Below are 22,673 nucleotides of genomic sequence, written 5' to 3' on the forward strand. Positions count from 1 at the left end.
ATCGCTGTTCAGTAAACAAGTAGGAGAAATAAGCGCGTAGCTTCAGGAACACGAATAATGACAACACAAGTCGATTTTATTTTTCTCGTCAAAACAACATCGATGCTGGTAAGCGAAGCTAAGGGTTCGTATCAAAATAGTCCTTTAAGACCTACATGATACAATTCATATAAGTTGTAATATCAATTTCATTTCTTACTATATGCTTAATAATAGAAAATACAAGCTATTTTACAAAATAACACACAATAACATAAACAATACTGGCTTAGGGTGTTGCTGTGCAAGTGGATGCTAAAGAGAGATGCACGCCAGGATTCGCACCTCAATTTCAGGTATACAAGGTTGAAAAACAAGCGTAATGTTAACTAGAACGCATTTCTTAAAAAGGCCATTCTAAGGAGGCCATCAAAGTTGAAGTTTGAGTTTTCCGATGACTTATGGAATAAGCTTTGCTGAACGATGCTCACTTATCTTCTGAACTTGCTTTGGACTATGGGCGTGAATATGAGCAAAATTATCCCACTTTTCAGCTCATAAGCTGGCAGGTGGGATGAAATCACCACATGTTCACATGCAAATTTCATCCCACCATACAGTTCATAGTTTCTTTTTATTCAACCTCTCAGCTCTCACTTCATACGCAAACACGTTATTATTTTAGAAGCTCGAGTCTAACCCCTCAGCCCATGGCATGGAAGATTGGACAATTTTGCTAAGAAACAACGGACATAAGACGAAATACCTTAAGGTGTGAATGTGTTTGTCAATTATAAGTAAAATCGTTTCACACGAAAGACAGGTGAAGGGGGTACAAATATCAGAGGTTGTATATTTGAGTCCAGCATAGCAAGTGCTATGATTCACTCTATTTTCTTCATCTGACTTCGAATTGGTGTCTTTTGTTCTTGTGTAGGTGGGGAGGCGGTACAAGTTGGCGTGTTTGAAAGATTTTCAACTTATGAATTATAGATAGACCCACGATGACATCTGTAATGCGAGAATAGGAAACAAGAGGGATCTATTTGCAGCAGAATTGACATAAAGCTGGCCATATTCTATTGACAAACAGGTGGTTGCGATGCAAATGTAGCGAAAAGTACCTGCATACATCTTGATATTTCATATTACAAGGGATTATGTAAACAAGTACATTGATGCCACCTAGGTCCATAGTTGGCGATTTTTTTAACGTACGTCTAATTCCCTATCTTTAGGGTTATTTCTAATAAAGGAGTTATGTGGTGGAACGAGGTTTTACACTGGACAAAGCTTCTCTTTGGCAATAACAAAATGATCACATAAAACAAAAAGGAGCAAGCCTCCTAGAACTTTTTTGCAAAGCAACACAGCACATGTTTCACTAAAGAAAAACAACGCGAGGAATCAGCTAACTTAACTGCATTCACAAAATCCTACCTACTTTCCAAATGCTCGTTATAATTTCAATTCATTAAATTTAAATAAATGCACTATTTCATCAACACAGTTCAATTTCCCTGATATTGATTTCTTTCGTGCTAGGCCCTACTTTTGTTCTGGGCTTTTCGATTATCGTCTAAGCTTGCAGTACTAAAGAGTGTTGTCGGATTTCTTTTCTGGGCTCGATTGCTCCAGAAAATGCTTGCATGGTTAAGATAAAAAGTAATACAAGAACCTTCACATTGTGTGGGAAAACGTAATTAAGGCATACTCAGGAAGTGGCCCAGGGGATAGGAGTTACCTAAAGTAGTGATTGACAAGAACTCATATACGCCCTAGCCACACAAATCAATCATTGCCATAAAACATCATCTAGTTATTGTTGAAAAAACATAACTTATTCGTTTGATCACCAGGTTTTATGAATTTTCCCAATGTTTGATGGCGTACTACGAAATTATATTTCCACCATTCTTTTCGTAAAACATTTTGTTTTTCATGATTGATCAACAATCTTGCTGTCATTTGGCCACCTCCCGAAACATATGCTTGACTCGCGCAAGCGCAGTAAGTTGAACTGCAGTAAAAACGTAGTAACTGAAGTTAGCTGTGCAGCAGCGCATGACAGTTTGACTAGGTTTTAAAACATCGTCCAAATATCTTGATGAGACGTTGATTAGAAAGGCCCAAACAAATTTTCTATTTCGTCTAAAGGTTGGAGGGGCAGTGGTGGAGAAATGGGAAGAGACATGATAGTCACCCATTCACAGAAAGATAAGTAAAGTCAAAAAGCATATAGCTCGTTAATCCTGGCTATCGTTTGAATATATCATTCTCTCTCACCACATACACCGATGCTTCTTTTATCTAACGAACCTTTTTAATATTTTAAGGCAAAGATAATCTCTTACATATGCAGGAGACATCTCCAACAAAGAGGATACTAGGAAAAGCCAATTCGACAAGCCACTAAGACGAGAATATAGCGAAACCAGAATAAATTTAACAATACCGCCCACTTACATTGCATGTACTCCAAACAACAACACGACCATACCGGGGAATAAGTCAGTTTCAGATATAAAAGCTATATTTTGAAAGCACCACGTGAACCAATCATATCATCCTGCAGATGGTGATATCTGTTCAGCCATTCGTCGATCATTTGGCCTACCAGGGCAGGCCTAGGTGTAACTTTCTGTTTGGCAACAAGAATACCGTTGTTTGTGAAGCAACAGTCTAACCAAGATTGTAGTAAACGCTCCTCCTGGCCAATCTACAATAAAAGATATGCATGATGACCAACTTACGACAATCAACATTGGCAATCAAAATAGGGTTGCAGTTTTCAAGAAGGAGATATAAATGTTGCCATTAAAGCAAATTTGTCAAAGACGCTTATATAGACTCAACTTAAAATAAAAAGTAGCCGAGAAGTCATTTGAAATCAAGAAGAAATTCTTTCTGCACATGATAAGACACTATGTAATCGCTGAATATTAACAAACATAAAACAAGATTTTATAAATTTTTGCATTTGTTCAATCTAACTAATATCCCGTAAAAGGAGCAAAAGTTTCAAGATCGGCATTGGGATTGCACTCCTGCAAACTGTGTCATTTGAACCACATCGCGACTTGTTCTAGTCCCACACAACAGTTTTCCAAATGTCTTTCAATCAAGCCTTTAGATCGATTTAAAAATCGGTAATTACCGCGTAGAAATCAATAAGTATGATCGTATTGAGAGGAAGGACATTGCTCGATAAGCAAAGCTTGTCTGTCCTAAAAACTACATCCGGAAGCTAGATAGATAGAAATACAAATAGTCTTTTTTTGTCTTGAATAATATCTCCTACATGAACAGAAATGCTCAAGCAAGATGAAAGAATTAAGTTTTTTATTCAAACCACTTCTAATTTGTTTCATTCAAGGAAAAGAGTTACTTAGTGGTTACTTACTTCTTCTACAGTTTGGAAATGTATTGGAAGCAACCGTCCCTCGTGATCAACCAGGGGTAAATATGTCACGTGGGTATCTTCGTTGACATCTACACTAGAACTTGCACCAACATTTCTCTCGTTCAGTGATTCCATTGGCACAAGAGCAGAAAAATGGCCACGAGTGTATCCAAGAGCAATAGGGGTTTTCATGCAAAAATCTTCTTCCCACAACAGGGGCAGATAAACACCTGGACAAAGAATGAAAATTATCAGGTTTTGGTTTTTCGCTTCAATATAAAGTATTTGTTTATAAAAAAGAACAGAAAAGAAAGAGGGCATTTCTACACAAGTGATAAAACTGGAAAGAAAAACAGTTTTATTTCACTTTCTAAAGAAGATATATTTTCTTACGTGGCACAATCGCTGACAGGAGATACTGGTCTAGTGTAAGAAGATGAGAAAAGTTGTGATGGACTAATTTTTTAAAATGTAATAGTTTTGTTTTGGTACTGGAAAATGGATTTTCAAAAGTGATGGCAGAAAGAAATTGGAGGTAAAATGGGAGGATGGTAATCCTTTAATTTGAAAATTTGGGCATCGCCTTGTAAAACAGTCACGTAAAGAGCATGACAGAGAGGCATGGAAAGTTCTACTCTATCGCGCCTTCTTTATACCGCCTTTATTGCCAAATTTTCACGGCAACTCTGGGGGAATTTTTCCTCGCAAGTTTCTTTAAAAATATCTTTGTCACTTTGTGCAGACTCATCTGAAAAATTTTGGTAGATGCTTCGCGAGTGAAAACGTTTTTTTTTGTTACAAACTTCCTCAAATACCTCCATTTTATCACAGTGTACGAAAAAAATATTACATTGATTATTACTAAAAAGGGTACAATTTGATTGCCTTCAATTATCGACACTCAATAAGCGACTAAAAAACTGTTTGTGCGATAGTTGTAGGCTTAAATCGAAAGAATACCTATGGCAGGGAGAGATAGTATTATTTCTGATGGTTCAAAAGTTCTCGTAGGCTGATGAAAAACACGCTGGGTATGTATTTTCACGGGTTTCTATTCTTGGATTTTAATCGCCTTTTTCTTGTCACAGCGACTTTACCGTACAACGTCGTACATATTACTGTGATCTTAACGATAGCTTCGTCTCTAGATACGTTGGTACATCTGTACACATATCATTGAACCCTGAATCCACAAAAAGCAAAGCCGAAGTGAAACAGACAGGTTACCTTCAAATCTTGCATAGTCAATGGTCTCTCCTTTCCTACTTTTGACGTATTTGACTGCATATACAATAATAGGCCGTCTTAAAATATGAGCTAATGCAAAAACGTGCGTCTGTTCCAAGCTTGTACCAGCCGTTCCTGCCAGTGACACTGTGTTAAGCCAATCCTGTTTCCATTGATGGTCATCCAAAGAATAGTTCATCTCACTGGCTTGAATTTGCTCTGCCTCCTTCCATCGCGGAAAAAACCTGCAAAATCGTGTGCATTAGGAATCAGATTGGGTAAAAAGGATCGAAAATTTATACAACACCTCGACTATTCTAAGACTTTTAAATGTAATTACAGTGGAATCCCGATATAACGAACTCTGAAGGGAACAAGAAAATAGTTCGTTACATCGGGAGTTCGCTAAACCGAGAGATACCGTTTTTTAGGCCCTTTCGCAGTTCCACCTAAAAAACCTGCGATTGGCCTGTTTAGGCTACCTCCAACCTCTGTGCACATTTAACTCTAAAAAACCAATCTAAACTCAAATAATACAACTGGTTGGTCATTGAAAATGAAAATCTTAATGTTCCTTTTATTATTTGGGACCAAGAGATTGGCAAAGCTGGTATCACTTCACACCTAGTTCGTGCTTGAATGATGTCTTCTATTACTTCACATTCCTATTTGCCTTTATCTGCTTCTCCATCTGGGTCTCTCAATAACGTTTGTCGTCACTCATCGCCAATTATTCATATATAAGAAGTTATTCGCTAGTGTACATGAACTCATTCGCAGTAATTTCTGACGCAATCAAACTTTCATCTCGTGCATTGAGTCTATCAGCCATTGCTTGAAATGTATCATCAGCATGTTTTGCCGATTGCAAAAATGATTTCCCCCCAAGAGAAAGTGATAAATGAACATCGAAAATAAATAAACAAAAATAACAGATGAAAGATTTATGAAAAGTTCGTTATATCGAGGGTAATTATGATGAAGGGACCTAAAAATTGGTTCGTTATAACGAGAGTTCGTTATATCCGGAGTTCGTTATACCAAGAGAATTTGTAAGGAGTTTTCTAGGCAAGGGATCAGACATCCAAGGGACCAGACATTTAGTTCGTTATACCGTTAGATCGGGATTCCAGCGTAATGGGTACAATTTTTACCTTTTTTGTCCTTCACTAAGGCTTTCAAACAGTGCTCTTCTTAGAATATTTTCTCTATCTAAAACACCCCAAGTTGCCTGCAAAACTGAGTCAAGCAGACAGTCGCCGGCAGCTCTGTTCCATAATGGATAGATCCTACTGCTATAGTATCCAATCAATTCGCTGCTCCAGTTTATCAACGACTCTTCTTCCAGCACTGAAATGATAATGAGCATAAGACAACACAAGATCTTTGCAAAAAACGAGAAACAAAAAGGACATGACACAATAAGGAAATGCAGCAACTGACATCCCTTTCCGACGTCATCACTTTAGAACTCGTAAGCCCAATCACCAGTGAGAAAAAATCGACGAAATGCGAAAAAGTTCGCGCGCAATACGTCTTGAGCATGCGTAGTGAACTTTTGCTCGGATTTCTCGTGATGAATTTCTCTGCGAAAAAAAAGTTCAAACGAGGCTAACTTTCTTCGCTTTTCGCTTGTGAAACCCTTCCACAGCCAATCATAATCCGTATTGCATTGTCACGCTTCCAAACTTTATATTCGCGCTACTAAGAGCTACCCAGTCTATTTAATTAGAATCATCCACCACTTAAAAATTAATGTTTGCTGTCATGATCAACCCGCCTTTCGTGGCTATATTAGCATTCAGAGAACCTTATACGGTGCTTATGCACAGAGAAACTGCGCCTGCTTCTCGAAACATAAAAGCCTTTTAAAGCAACGTAAAACATAGCTGAAACAATTTAAAAAATTTTTATCATTAATTCTTTTGCACACATCTATCACAGCTCTGACCTGAAAGAATTCATTCGAAAATCAACAGAGAGCCCAACGTGCCAAGAATTTCAACAAATCAATTTTTGTGGAGAGATTGTATGAATAATTGATCAAATGTTCTTTTTGTTAAAAATTCATTGCAGGGATACACAGTTAAAGATTTTGACAGTGCAGATGGGAGATGTTGATCCATTCTCTTTAAAAATTTCTGCAGAGCTGTACGCTCGGCTATGTGACTCGTTGTTCAATAATTTCTATTAGAGAGTTTCTTGCTTAGAATATAAAATTGATCTCTGGCAGCTCAAAATATAAATATTTGCATTCTGTTCCCTGCCATCACTCGCTGATAGCTTTAAATCTGTTAGGGTCACAGAACATCAAAAGTTACTCGGTCTAAAAATACTGATGGACGAGAGCACATTATCAGATATTTAATGAAAAAAACCGAGAAGCAATTAACTTCACATGTCAAAAACGCAATCTGCTTAGGCATGTTTTGAACAAGAATCGCACATGTAAGCAAATGTTCATCACAGTAGCTTTATGATGTTCACAAAACGAGGTTCTGTTCTTCAAGTATCAACTACCAAACTGAAATTTTTCAAACACATTTACTATGGTAATTCCAGTGAAGCACTGGTTTCTTCGTACGACTTGATTTGTTGTGATAAGTGATAAGAAACATCTGCTTAAACGTTTTAGGGCAAAACAAAAACGAATATCTTACCTTTTTGCACATCTAAGTCCAAAATTTCGCTGAAAATTTGTTGCTGAATTCGGACATCGAAACTATGAATCTCTACAAAAATAAAAATAAACAAGTGGTATCATGTGTGGGATTGATAAATAAAACTAATCAAACCATTATGATTACAGCAAATTTTCTGCTAACACAAGAATGACTCCCTTGTCTCGAAGGTATAGGATTGCCAAGCACATGAGAACATTTGCAGTTTTCACTTGTGCTAGCAATAAAAAAGACAATAGTTTTAAGGGTTTTTACGAAAGTTGACAGTGGTTTAGTCTTGCAGCTGGTCAAAGTCAATTGATTGCAATTTTAATATTGAAAGAAATCTTTTAGCTTTCTTTTTTTTCTCACTTTTTTCTGAAACAGAGTATGAAGACATTTTTCTGATACCGATCGAAATTGACCTACGAGAGTAATAAGATATGGCTTTAAGATTTTAATCAGTAAGTTTTCTTGATACGTTAGAATTTAATTTAATACAAAATAAGCTCTCTAATAATATCTTATATAATTGTATTTAATTACATCTTATTATTGCATAGCTTTTCATAATATGCCTCCTGCAGGACCAAATATTGATAATCATAGCAGAAATTGTTTCAAAATATGCAATTTCTAAGCCATATGCAAATCAAGCAAATATTCAAATATAATCATTCTAAAAATATTCACATATAAGTTTCTTAATAGAATGATAAATGAAATTGACTCTTAAATAAAGTATAGGGTAGCAATGCGTGGATTTTAATGAGATCTAAAGTGATTAAAGATCGGATCAAATCAACTAAGACCTGAAACTGTTTTAGAAAACCATACAAAGGTAGTTTTGGTGGACACCCTCTGTGTATAATATTCTGTACAATTAGAAGTTGCAGGTGGCTGCCAGGGAATACTTCAAGATATAAATTCTTAGAAAATTTTTAACAGAAAATGATTGCTTTTATGGCAAAGGATTGTAACAAAGCATGTCTGTATTCAAATATTAGTACAAATTGGAAATCTGGCTTCCTCTTAAAAATGGGAGGTCATTGCCCTCAGCTTAGGGGTAGCAAACAGAGGTGTTTTGGATCAAACTAAAAGCGGGGGAGGGACCATCCAGACCAGACAGGAAAAACCATCCAGGAACACTTCAGTTCAACAATTTGTGCAAGCTTAAACTAACAGTCACATGAAATAAACCATCAAGCGTGAAATGATTCCCATTATTAGAACAAAAAATTCCCACCATTTGAAGCCAATTTTGCAACAAATATAAAGCCAAGTGATTATACTTGGAAGTATTCCAGAAGAAACACAAAAATAAATCATAGGTTAAAACCAATGGTGCAATATTTCCAAGTAATGATGTCTGGTTTAATGACCCTCCAATATTGGGCAAAAACAGCTTTCACTCTGAATATTTAGAAAGGGTTTATCAGTACAATGAAGCAAAGTATAGGGGAAAGACACTAACACAAATAAAAAATTTAAAAAAATTAAAGAAAAGTGTTCATAAAAAAGAAACTTTTTTGGGACACACTAAGAGAAATGTTTTCAGAAAAAGGTTTTTGCATGAGTATTTTAGCAGGAATTTGATCAAATGGTATCAATGTAGGTTTCAAGATAGCTTTTCCAAAAGTTCTCTAACTCTTTTCTTTCAGGCTTTGAGCGTTTAGGTATTAAAAAATAGATTTCTAAATGAAGCTTGAAGGTATTGCAAAATAAGACTTTTAAGAAGAATAAAAATTCTACAGGTACTAAGAAACAAGATACAGTGTTTTGGAAGAACTAGTTTGAGACCAAGTTAACAAATATCCATACTCTATATACTCTTTTGGTGATTATGATGATTAACAAATAAAAATATATGAATTCCCACCAAAAACTACAAACCACTACTATAGTTATCAAAACAAAACATTTAGTGGAGGTCACTATCATATTATTTATTGTAAAAATGTATGACATCCAGAACTTCCTTGAGGCTAGCTGTATCATACCCCTAATCTAGGGGCAATTTTATGCCCTTTGACATTTTTAAGAGTGGGGAGTTTTTTCAGCTTTAAAATAACTAACTTTAAAGAACTATCAAACTTTTGTTGCTTATTATGAACATAAGAAGGAGCCATGCTTCAAACTCGGTTGGAAAACTGAAAGAAAAATTTTATGGAATTTGCATCACTTCCACTATCAATTTCCTTTTTTGGATGATTTGGATCTAAGTTAATTTTGTCATCAAATGAAAAGCATATAGAAATAACAAATTTAACAAAAAATTTACCTCCAGGAAGAAAGAATGTGACTTGCTCAGTAAAAAACAGGCACTGGAATGCTCCTTTCTTTTGCCTTAGAGAATACGCAACTTGTTTTCTGATGGCTGCAGCAAGGTCTGGACTGAGGTGTGACGGAAGCCTCTTTAGAGACCGGGATGGTGGCTCTGGTCTTAACAATATACGCAAAATATCCTCTCTTTGAAATGTAATAGCAAGATGTACTAAAGTATGTCCAATTTCAAAATTTTCAGGCTCACTAAGAACAAGAATGTCTTCTTTTGTCAACTGTCTAGTTCTATCTCCACCAGCAGACAGGTATTTCTTAACAGCTGTCACATTGTGATCTCTGATACCTCTACAAGCAGCAAGCCATAGCCAATCTTTGTTGGTCATTTTGTTTCGAATTTGCAAAATATCTTCCCTGTCATTCCTTAGCTTGCAGGATGCTTGCAGTGAATCAGAGAGTTGTATCACTGCTTCATCCTCAATTCTTGCTACTTCAATTGAAGAATCACCAGATTTCTTACAAGCACCAAGAGGTGACCTTGGTGACCTTGGAGGTGAGTTTTTTAGTGAAGGTGATGAATGTGACTTCTTTGCATTGCCTACCTTCACCATTCCCTCGTCACTTCTGGTTTTATTCTTTGGTGTACTGCAAAGTGCACACTTTGGAGACTTTGGCCAATTCTCAAAAGTGCACTTTGAGCATGGCCACTTGCTTGACTTTAGGAGTGATTTAGTTTTTCTTTCAATATTGGAATCATTCCTTACATTTGAGTCAGAAACAAAGTTGCTCTCAGCATTTTCTATATTTCGCTGTCTTACTGCATCAGGTTTTCTTTCTTGGCACATGATACATGTTTCACTCTTACTGGGATTTTGATATGTACAAGATTGACAAGGCCATTTATTATCAACTGCTGACTTCTTTTTTGAAGGATACTGATGTGCACCTTCACTAGGACAAATAATCTCATCAGAGCTACTTCTAGACAACTGGCCATCTCCACTGTCATCAATAACATCACAAGCAGCTAAATTCGATGGCTTAACAGCTCTACACATAACACATCGCATAGCCGTTGGCCAATTAAGATAGGTGCAATACTCGCATGGCCATTTGATATTCTGTTCGTTTCTTGGCATTTTGTCGCGTTTTTCGATTCAGCTGCTTCTCTGTCAATTTCCGATGCTAGTAATTTATCTCTCAACTCAGATAGCTCTTCCTGAAGACCTGATGTCCAGTATGTTCTAGTCAACAACAAGTGCTTTTCGCTCTCATCTCATGACCATCCTTTTCCGCTCGACTCAAGGCCTAGGTTTTGGTTTATTTGTTTTGGTAATTTCACTACGCCTGCTGGGCAACTACTCGGGGCTAAACCCTGATAGTTTTTAAGTCCGTTCTTCTCTAATCATGGTAAAATAGACTCGTAATATCCTTAAAACTCACGTATATCCAATCTGCTTGAATTCGAGAGTTTAAATGATACAAAATCGAGGTATTCTTCTTTAAGTAAATGGCTTGAAAAAAATACACAGATACGCGATAAACTTCACTTCGGCAGGCTGGTCGCAGCGAGGAATATCGGGTCGTCAAATTATTCTCTTCCCTGGCATCTGAGAACTCAAAACATGATTAGAAACAAGCGAACTATGTTAAAATTGACGTCATGCAGTTCACTTAGCACATTCTAGTTCCAAGCGACCATGATTGGATTAATTGGTGGACTTTGAATCTTCTTAGGCCATGTTGTTTCTGCTTTCCATTTGCAAATCAGTCCATTTATTATCTGACTGCGGTTCTTTTACGTCATAAACTGAGATCTGGGTACTAGTCTTTGGATTTCTCGAAAACGTTGTCCACTGCCACAGCGAGAAAATTCCAAAACGGGGAGTCCGCTTTTGCAAAAGCTTTTGCATTTTTTCATTGCCTTCGTCCTCTGCAAGCTGAGAATTTATGTCACCAGTCAGTTTCAAGTTCGCTATTTGGTACAGTATAACTTAGTGGAAGTTTTCTAAAGTTGTAAAAATTAAAGATAAAAAAACTCATATCGAGCCCTGCCAATATGTTTGCAAATTTTACTCACCCCTGCCAGTTCGATACAAAATTTGCTTTCCGCTGTCATATATACCTGCTGTCAGCTTTGAAAAAAATTTCTCGCCGGGTGTCAATAAGATGGAAAGAAAAATTACCAGATAATCTTCCAGTGCTCACCCGTTCCCAGTCTCTTCGCCAAATTCACGAGCTCTGTCCCACAACTCATCCTTCATCCTTTCCCAGGTCTTGTTGACTTTGGAACTCTCTACCCTATTCAACACTAAAATTAACAATATTTCATGCCTCTCCTCCTAACCCCTTTGTTCCATTCCCTTGTTAGGGCTTTTCTATAGCGTAGTCGACAAATTATTCATAAACAACTTTAGTTTGGAAGTATATTAGTTTCTATTGACGAATTAAAAATGAGAAATATCCCACGTCTCTTGAAAATGCAGTCTAAGATTCAGAATATATTTTTTAAAATCTCTCATAGAATGAAGTTGAATCAGATTAATGATGAGATTAGACGTTTTAAACGCCAAGAATCACGAGCTTTGTTTACAGGATCAAAACTTTCATTTGGCATAGTTGCACGCCTTCAGAGAAAAATTAATCAAAAAAAGATCAATATCTCGACTTAACTTATGAATTGGAGATATGTCAATCATATCTTGAGAGGCCAACCCTTCCTTTTTACTGTACATCTGCATGACCTGACTTAAGCAAAAAAACGAAAAATATTTGGACGATATGATAACCCACAATCTTAAGCTACTTTAAAGATAAATATGCATTAGCGAATGTAAATATTAATAACTTATAGCATAATGAAGTCCTTTGAAAGGAAATTTCCTTCTCCAACTTTGACATAAGCCGAGAAAGCAAGCCCTCCAACATCTGAAACATCACAATTGCTCGAAAATACAACATCGCAACAAAATACACATAATCAAGGTATAAAAAAAGTTACTTGTGAGACCAGCACTCTTCTACACCCAAAAATCTCAATGTTGTATAATTTTATTTTAGAAAATGAGATAAAATATGTTTTTAACAAATAACATCCAAACCTCTTATAACAGGCAGAATGTTACAAACTTAATTGCAATCTATCAGTTATTGGTGTCATATTGATGAAAATTAAACATGTAGTAAAACACAACAAGCAGTCGTAACTAGCTTGAGCAAATCTAACTGGCTTGAGCAATTCTAATGAAATAATGTAGAGCTTCTAAGCCGGGTTAAAATTAGCACAAAAATACACTGACTGCTCCAGTTCTAATGAAATGACATTTAATTGATCTGTGTTTTAGTCAACAATTGCTAGTTATTATTATTATGATTCGAAGCAAGAATATATATACTCTGTGCACTAAGGGCCCGACGGAGTCAAACTAATGCGTTTTTGCCTTTGCATTCACACTACTCTGCTCTGCTATCATATCATATCACATCATATCATATCATATCATATCATATCATATCATATCATATCATATCATATCATATCATATCATATCATATCATATCATATCATATCATATCATATCATATCATATCATATCATATCATATCATATCATATATCATATCATATAATATCATATTATATCATATTATATCATATCATATCATATCATATCATATCATATCATATCATATCATATCATATCATATCATATCATATCATATCATATCATATCATATCATATCATATCATATCATATCATATCATATCATATCATATCATATCATATCATATCATATCATATCATATCATATCATATCATATCATATCATATCATATCATATCATATCATATCATATCATATCATATCATATCATATCATATCATATCATATCATATCATATCATATCATATATCATGTTATAAAAACCTATCTCTATGAATTGAAAACATTGAATTGAATGTCCGCATTTTCCGTGTTGTAGTCGTAGTGGAAATGATTACGGGTTGGCTGAAATATCGAGATTAACTTCTTTTAGTGTAAAGAGATATCTCGTTATCCTTACTTATTTGAAAATAGCATGTTCTCATTTGCAAAATTTAGTCTTTAATGAATGTGTAAAACTTAGACAAAGAAGAGAAAAATGGTTATAAAGGGAACATTCATCCAGAGTTGACTAGGCATTATCCTTAAATGGATATCTATATAATCGTTGGTTGATTATTTAAATATTTAAACAAGTCTTTGTTTCCCTTTATTCAAGAATTCTATATCTAACTTGTCAGCTTTTAAATTTAGATAAGAACGGCTAAAGTTGGAAAATGTTCTGCACAAAGCTTACGTTTTGTGGTAAATAAATATCTTTGTTAGAAGTAAGGCGTATTAATTTGCCAACTAAAGTCTTCTGAGTGAAAAGCTGTTCAAAGAAGAAGGCTGGTGGTGAATCTAGTTCGTTTTAGCTTTCATCCCCGCTGAGACATTGCTAGCAATCCTACATGTTCTAAATGCAGTTTGCTCTACATGCTCTAAAAGTATTTCTAATGCTCTAAAGATGATTAAACTGACTTCGTTTCTTGTTGTTGCAAACTAAAGGTATTTACGCTTAGCACTTGGTTCCTATTCCCTGGAGAGATGAGGCAGCAATGCATCACTAACTAGTAAGTCAGCTCGAATAGCTGCTTAACGTCTTCACTTTCGTTTGCCATGGGCTTGGGATACCCATGCATGCCTATTGATCACGCAAATTGATCTGGTTAGAAGGATGTCCTAAACATTATTGAATGTTTGCAGGTTGACTGCAACTTTTTCAGGTTGTTCAAGAAACAAAATTACTGCTGATGAAAAAAGGAATTTTCATAAGTAACATAAGTTCCTTTTTATTTCTCTTGCCTTTGCCATTCAGAGAAAAAACAGAGTTATATTTTATGAACAGCAGCATAAGTAAAATTTTAAATCAATATGATGTATGATGGGTTTTCTACATCATGGGTGCAGGGGGTGACATTAGCCTGAAATGGAAAACAGTGAACAGTTGTTGAACACCTTGCAAAAGACTATAAAAGGCAAATGCATGTGCTCTGTTGTCTGACCCTCGCAAATTATATCGCTATTGCAAAATGAAACTGTCATTCCTGAAACTTTCAGCGAGGGGAAGAAATAGCAAGTTCCGGAAATATGGAACTTGATTATCAAACATTATTTGGGGAAATTACAAAATCTGACATAAATCATTTCCCGTAAATGTAACAGTTGCAATTGCAACAGCCGAAACTGTCTGGATCCGCCCCTGTATCAATGGGTGAAAATGACTGGTATCAGGTGTGGTTTTCGATTAGATCAACTTCAGTTGCATTGGGGCAACAAAAACAGCAATGGTTGCTTCAGTGACCCCGGCATCATAACGAGGCCTTAATTTTTGCTGCAGATTGCTGCCAACATATAACCGAATGCTTTATGAAAAGACAAAAATACAACAGTATCACATTCATATTTCGTTTGAAAAACTGTAGTTCGGCTTCTTGATTGAAATGACGAGGACTTAGAAGCGAATACTCCGTTACTGTCTGTTTCAATTTACCCTGGGCAGTGTCACATGCGAAGCATGCACAAACGACAAGAAAAATTTGTAAAAACTCAATAAAATCAGTTTTATACGGATCCCAATGTTGCTCTTATTACACAAAGGCGCCGAGGGTTCTAAGGTGGGCAAATTGTCGGAATTCCCTAAAATAAGTGGGTGATTATTGAATATGCTAGATGGAAGGCCAAATTGGTTGGCGCTTGGTCCTATGTTCCAATAGCCAATTTGGCAAAAAATAGTAAGATAAAGACGCCTGTGTATATTGTCCCACTATTTAAAAGCGACAGCCATATTTGTTTCTATTTTGGTTGGCAATTAGTAATTTTTTCAAATTCTTTAAAGTATTATTAGATAAACCTCATTCTTAACCAGCAATTGCTAGTATTCAGTTTGGAGAGTTAAAAGGTTGTCGCTGGATTGTTATTTTAATGGGCCTTAATGATAACAGTAAGCTTATAATACTGATGGACTATCTTGATTCTAGCCTGAAGCAGCAAAGTCACAATGGTAGAGAACCAGAGAGAGGAAAAATGTTCATCTTTCTTTTGCCCAACGTAGCCAAAACTACCGACACAGTCAAATCTTTCGACACAATCAAATCTTTCGACACAGCCATCAAATATTCATCAGGGGAGAATCTAAGAAAAAAAATTTAAAACTGGGGAAAATTTTTTAATACCACATTTAGCACATCATATACTGTATCATAGGAAGAGATATTCTCAGTAAATTTGGCAAAACATATGAAACACGAAAGGACAACAACAACAGTTACGGAATGCAGGGTCAGGGAGGTCGGGGCACAGTTTGGGGGGGGTGGGGGCAGGGACAGGGGCAGGGGGCTGGGGTGGGGTTTCAGACAAACTTTTATGATGGTTTTCCACCATAATATTTGATGCCACTGATTGAATATCATAGTTCAGCAAAAAAGTGAAGATGATTTAGCCGCCAAGCCCCTCAAGCCCCCGGCTTCTGCGTGCCTGAGGGTGATGATGATGCACTGACATTTCGTTTTTGCCTCCAATTTTTTATCTGCTAATCTTTTACCTTATACATTAAGTTTTAACGTCACAACAAAATCCTCACTCGGTGATTAAGAAAGAAGATTTGTTTTGATGTGAAATATTAATAACATGCTAGGAGCAGCTGGCCAATGACTTGAAAGGCGAAAACCCTTCAAAAACACAAATAAGTGTATAACAGTTGACGAGTTTCATTCACGAGGAAAGATAAATTCAACTTGGAGAGAATGAAGAAATTACAAAAAATTGTGTTCGTGACTAAATACCGATGAAGGATTCTAAAAAATAGACTCGTTTCATTTATGATGATCTTGCAACCAATCATTTAAGATTTTTTATAAATTACCACAATTCATATGGCAACCCACCCTTGCAATGCTCAAGCCATTCCTGCACCTCTAGTTAAAAGCAACTGTTCCTCCCAGAAAAGTTCAACATTTTCGTTTAGAACGGAAAAAACGTGCGACTTCAACAGAAATAGAATTCAGATCTGACTTTTGGCTACTTTGAAAGTCAAGGCATACAGACTTATTTTCGAAAATATTTTCAAAGTCTTCTGAAGTAAACATTGGTGAGAAATCTTCGAACACCTTCCTCCTGACTAGAAACCATCTAGATTTGCAAGACTTACAAAAACTTGTCATGTTTCATCAGATCCTTAAAATAATACTAAACTGATTTGATTTTATACAAAAGATTTCTTAATCTCTTCAGTCGTCTAAATTTGCTTAATTATGTTTGCCAAATTACACCATGAAACACAAGATAAACAACAGATAAACATACAGGTATACATACAGATATACATACAGATATACAGATACTCAACATAATCATCCGGGTTTTTTCGTCAATATAAGGTATTTGATCAATTCCTTCAATATTTGATCGAGTAAGACATCTTAATAACTTTATAATAAATCTGGAAAAATATGTACAATTGAATTCAGCTTTACATTGACACTTGTTTTTTCCTTTTGTAGCTATAACAATAACGTTGTACTTATATCCTTTTCATGAAAATGTTTTCATTATTTTAGAAACGATAGAAACGAGGCAGTAGGGCAGAGATAAAGAAAACAATAAATCTAGCTGCCCTTAACTTGCAAGACAACGAACTCTTTATCCTCGCTAATTTAGAAGAGATCTCAATGAGATCATGCTTTTGTGTCCCGCGAATTCATAATGTGATGCTATTTTTATCTCGAGATACAACAATGCTGTTGCTACGGAACAATAAACTTAAACGAAGTGAAAGGCATCTGCCGTCATATGCGAAGCATTTCTTTCGTGAGCAAGTCACATTTCATAGAAAAACTAACGAATTCTTCAGCACCTGAAAAGCACAAACATTACCTTTTACACCACGAAGTGTTTTTTAAAAGGGAAGTAACCGCAATATTAAGAGGATTTCGCAAACGCAGAAAGCAGCTGCAGCTGGAAATGTACTTAAAGGCCGTTTGAACAACATTGATTCGTAGATAGTAAGTAGCGTTAGCCCTTGGTGTTCAAAGTTCTATGGGATTGGAGTTGAAATCGCAAGATTTTCTTTCGACTTTCTATAAATGCGCGAAGAAGGTAAGACATCAACTATAGACTCGTTCTTGTGATGACTTTTATTGGTTCAATATGAAGACAATAATATTATAAGCCAGTCAGTGATTCTTGTTTTAAAGGCGACGAAGTTTTTCATTTTCTGTATTAGGTCACCATAGCAGACATCGCCAGTTACTGAACTTCACTACTCTTGAAACGGTTTTCGATTCCAGAAAGCACACATTACAAAATGGCAATGTTAGAGTAATTTGAAGACGGGAAGTTTCAATTTAAATAGAATGTACTTGGAAGTTTCAATTTAAATAGAATGTACTTTAAAATTTCTCATTAGAAAAACTTTTCTTCATTCGAATCAAGAAACCTTTCCCTCATTCGCCTTTGTTTCATTTCAGCTTGAGCACTGACTGTTGCTGGTGAAATCTGGTCATTCAACGCAAACAGAAACTAATGTTGGCTGCAAAAAATGGAGCTCGCAAGGCGAAACGGACAACCAAGACAGGGAAGGCCAAATCCGAGGCAAAATATACCTGGGAACAGGAAAGGTGGTGCTAACGCTCGTTTTAGGGATATTCGCCCTTTAAATCCCACTGCGATAACATCAATCACTTTGCCGGTTGCCGTTCTCATTGTTCTGGTAAATATAGCGGTAATCTACGTGATTCTGCGGAAGAAATCTCTGCGCAGACTTCGGAACATGCCTCTGGTAAGTCTTGCGTTTGCTGATCTTACTGTGGGTATCCTTCTTGGACCGCTTTTTGCTGCTACACAATTGTCGACAGACAGAACACAACTGTGCTCCATCTATTTTGTTGCTGAGGTATTTTGCTTTACAGCTTCGTTAATGAACATGCTTGTAGTCTCTATTGAGCGTTGGATTGCCATTTTCCAGCCCCTGCGTTACACTAGATACGTCACACCCCTTCTTGTTTGGGGCATGATCACAGCTGCCTGGCTCCTGTCACTAACTATCGCGACTTCGCAGTCCTGGATTCGCCGCCCAGTAAACAGTCGTTTTTGCGTATATTCCTGGCGTAGACTGGCTAGTTTTCCATTTGTCTTCTCCAGCATGTTTTTCTTGTTTTCGTTCTTAACGGGATTCATGCAGATCAGGATATATTTAATTGTACGGTCGCATCGCAAACGCATTGCGCCGCGTTTGTCAAGTGATATCTACCAAGACGCAGAAATAACGGTAGGACAAAGTTCCTCACCAGTGCAGGCATCTTGCTACGTGGCAAAAGCTGTAGTCCAGGAAAATCCGGCCACTCGAGAAATCAACGCTTTAGAAATTTCGTTAACACAGGAATCTCGCCATGCTGGACGACGACGATCCCGAGTAACGCACGTGCTTTTCGCGAAGGAACGTACGCTAGAAGGGGACACACCAACAAGGTCCTGGAGATCCGAAAGTGGAGATATAGCCGTAAGCGGGGGTACAGAAACTCCTACACTCGTTACCATAAACCTCGAAGAAATTCCCAGGGGACAGAAAATCGTCAAGACTTTGGATGAAACGTCGCACGAACCCATCTGTATTGTTTCTCACGGCTCAGATACACCCGGCTTCCGTAGGCGGGCACAAACGCGAGCCAGTCTATTGCAATTGAAGCTAGAGAAAAAAACGATGAAATTGGTTAGTTTGCTTTACTTATTGTTCATTGTAATGTGGAGCCCTTACATCATAACGATGCTGGTGCAAGTGACGCGTCCGTGTGACAGCCGCTGTCTTATAGCAGTAGTAATAACAAAAACGATAATGTTTTTTAATTCTTTAGTTAACCCGTTTGTATTTACAATTAGAATGAAAGAATTCAGAGTAGCATTTAAAGGTATGATATGCAGGGACAGGCCCAAGAACGTCAGGAACAGGCCACAGGTAGCGAGTCTTTATCAGTAAAGTAGAAATCTTAGTATTTAGCATAATAGTTTTCGATTAATCAGTTCAAGAAGAAGTTTCCATATACAACTGTTTGTAACGGATAACTGACAACAGTGCAGGAGACTTTTGGAACATCGTTACTTCATAGGGCCCACGCCACCGAGGGGACCTGGGGGCCATGCCCCCAACTCTTTTTCGAAATAAGTAATTTCAAAACTGCAATAAAAGGTAAAAGAGACCTTGTCCCCCAACTATCGTTAGCTTTGCCTCCCCTACCCACTATCAAACTTTTGGCGTGGGCCCTGTTCCAGTTATGGTTCGCATCAATATTGCCATTCGTTTTTTGGATGATAAAAAGTAGCATAAATCCTAAATTCTTGCAATTTGCATGGCATGTTTGGTTTGCTCTTTGCTGATTTCATGTGGTGCCACGAGAGACGTAATTCCTACACATTTCGAGTTGCAAACTAACTGCACTTTCCATTTTGTGAAGGAAAATTCAATCTCTTAAAATATCTCTATTAATCTCAACGCGACCTCTCATTTTTCATAGTATGTCCATGCTGATTGGTGATATAATATCGATTCCAGTTTGGTTGGGTACTAGCCTCCATTATATTTAGAACTATAACTAATAACTACGATATAGGTTAAACGCCTGTCACCGATCTGAGAGAGTTTTTGCAGTTTTTTAACTGCTATAAGACGGTTTTAATCGATGTTGTTTTAACAGCATAGTTTAGAAAAGGATGTACCGGATTATTAACAAAATATCTTCCAGCTAGTGGTAGCATGATGGTGTTATAAAATAAATTTTCAGATCTTCTAAATTTAGTATTGTATCTGAGATAACATTTTTGAAAGACCCTTGCGTGAAAAACAGCTTTATTTATCAATAATTGTATGAGATGCAGTCCCAAGCACACAGACTATATATCAAATCACCGTAAATAAGTCATGGTTCTGACATTTGTGATCAAGCCAAAAGAAACAAGTATATTATTCAACTGGTCATATAAGTCATATTTGCAAAAGATGAAGCTTATTTTGCACTGATAGCAGTATTCTACGATATGTGTTCCGATTTATAGGGCCAAAGTCAAAGGTGCGAAAATGGAATTTTGTGATGTCATCAAATACACTCATTTTTGTTATAAGAAACTGGCTATAAGAAACGAGTACTGGACAGTCAGAAAAAATCAAGAAACTTCAGTACTTGAAGCAAAAAAATTAATAAACTATCAAATCGTGATAAAACTGAGAACAACGAAATTTTGTAAAATCCAAGAACATGATTGCCCTGTTGGCCTAGAACTTAAGACACAACGGATAAAAATATACTTCCCACATCTAAATACAGCATCGAAACGGTAGCGAATCTCTTGACGTGAAAAAAAGGTCACGAACATTTCATAACATCATTCATGACATCATAATTAAGAAACTCGTAAGAAACAATGAGTATTGAAATTTCCAGAACATTAAGAAACTGGAGTACTCAATATCGACCTTTGTTTCTTATAAAAAAACGAGTGTAGCTACTCTGAAGGTTCGGGTATCGAGCACAACGGCATTGGTTAGAAATTAGTTATGGGTTGATCGCAAGATAAAGGGAATTCTTCTTCCTATGAGCAAGTCCTTTCTCCTATGTTTTCTTATGAAAAATGCGGCGTCATCGCTGATTGTAAATCGTGTTGCTTATCTTAGCTTGTTGCAAAGAAATCGCAAAACTAGGAGGTCACTGTTTTTAAATATAGCACTCGTGACGCCATTGAAAGCGATCAACGTAAACAACATAATGCGAAATAGCAAATGGTATTATAAAATTGCAAAAAGAATTTACAAATTCCTATTCAAGTTCATCTTACGTCTCTTTTATTGTAAATAGTCTTTCATGTTGAATCGGGAGTTGTATGTAAAGAGGCAACTATTAATTATTTGTAAATATACTGGATAACTATGGAGTTGGTGATGATGTAAATTATAATGAATACAGGGGGTCATGCAATATGTCCACTTTACCAAATCCTAACTTCTTAATATCTTCTTACCTGGGGAACGTCTTTTGATTCCAGACAAAGCCATACCTCATCGAAATACACTCTTTTCTTTTTATAAGAACAATTTGTTAGAACACGAGCCTCAAAATTGGTCAAGAGACAAGAACAATATAAGGCTGCCAAGCTTCTTTAAAATGCAATTTTGAACAACGTTTTATCTCGAAAACGTGGATTTTAGTCATGTGTGGGTTTAGTTTTTCGGTGAATATTCAAATTTGTCAGCAAATTAAGGCTGTCTCACGAACTTTGTTGGTAAATGAGGCCTGAACACCTCCCTAGAGCAAAAAAGCTAGCAATTACACTGCTTACACTCTATAATTTGAGAACAAATTGAGAACAATCCGGCCTCAGATTTTCGAAAAAATCAAGAACAGTTCTTGTAAAAAAATGGTATACCAATGGCCCCAGTTTGGCTGCGATCGATGCCAGACACAATACAAGCACCGAAAAGCCACTGAACGCCTGTCTATTCGAATGCTTGGGCAAATTTTTCAAAGGACGCTTGAAATACCCAGAGCAAACGGAAAGAATAACTAAGTTGAGAAAAATCGAACGATTCATTTAAATCATACCATATCGTAAACGTCACTTTGAACCACGTCGGAAATGATTCTAACAAAAGACACACTGGGTGGCCTAATTCAATGGCATTCTCCTTGGCAGTAATCTCCTTTACGGGATATCTTCTTTAAAACGACTGTACAATGAAATTCAAGGCTAAATATTAAAAATTCGTTTTCCAATCTATCTATAAAACAGGGAACCCCGGTCAAGGAATCGAGGAACGGAGAATCTCTAAGAGGGGGAATCTATAAAAGGGGTACTTTTTCCAGAGTTTTGCAAAATATGTTCTTGTATTTGATGACAGTTCAGGCTAAATAGGTTCTTAATTAGGTTCTTAATTTCTACAGTGTAAATATTGTTGTTTTTTATCAGGAAATAGCATTAAATCTTGTCTGTTCTTCATTCTAAATATTTATTAGCGTACAAATGTTGCCATAAGTCCACCATACATTCTATAAACAGT

General features: G+C 36.5%; 3 protein-coding genes across 4 annotated transcripts in view; 1 reads left to right on the forward strand and 2 right to left on the reverse strand.

Annotated features, from left to right (window-relative positions):
* Positions 1–70: 70 nt before the first annotated feature.
* On the reverse strand, positions 71–11,535 carry LOC135696173 (ubiquitin thioesterase ZRANB1). The gene is made up of 6 exons (XM_065215465.2): positions 9,551–11,535; positions 7,270–7,341; positions 5,764–5,959; positions 4,610–4,854; positions 3,383–3,612; positions 71–2,698 (listed from the first exon to the last, which is right to left on the reverse strand). The coding sequence occupies exons 1-6, from the start codon at positions 10,686–10,688 to the stop codon at positions 2,510–2,512; spliced, it is 2,070 nt and encodes a 689-aa protein (XP_065071537.2). The 5' UTR covers positions 10,689–11,535; the 3' UTR covers positions 71–2,509.
* A 5,573-nt stretch (positions 11,536–17,108) lies between these two features.
* On the forward strand, positions 17,109–22,461 carry LOC135696174 (alpha-2Da adrenergic receptor-like). 2 transcript variants are annotated; one of them, XM_065215467.2, is made up of 2 exons: positions 17,109–17,634; positions 18,100–22,461. In XM_065215467.2, exon 2 carries the CDS (start codon positions 18,171–18,173, stop codon positions 19,602–19,604), a length of 1,434 nt encoding a protein of 477 aa, XP_065071539.2. In that variant the 5' UTR covers positions 17,109–17,634; positions 18,100–18,170; the 3' UTR covers positions 19,605–22,461. The 2 variants fall into 2 exon arrangements, with proteins under 2 accessions (XP_065071539.2, XP_065071538.2); XM_065215466.2 differs by having other exon boundaries at positions 17,110–17,728.
* The window catches only part of LOC135696182 (glutamate receptor 2), a 61,780-nt gene continuing 58,406 nt past the window's right edge, over positions 19,300–22,673 (reverse strand). Inside the window, exon 20 of the transcript XR_016144586.1 lies at positions 19,300–19,316. The gene's annotated coding sequence lies outside the window, so the exon portion shown is untranslated. The remainder of the gene's footprint in view (positions 19,317–22,673) is intronic.

This window comes from Rhopilema esculentum, chromosome 14, assembly GCF_057945365.1.
Source record: "Rhopilema esculentum isolate cy_ngs chromosome 14, ASM5794536v1, whole genome shotgun sequence".
Classification (NCBI taxonomy): domain Eukaryota; kingdom Metazoa; phylum Cnidaria; class Scyphozoa; order Rhizostomeae; family Rhizostomatidae; genus Rhopilema; species Rhopilema esculentum.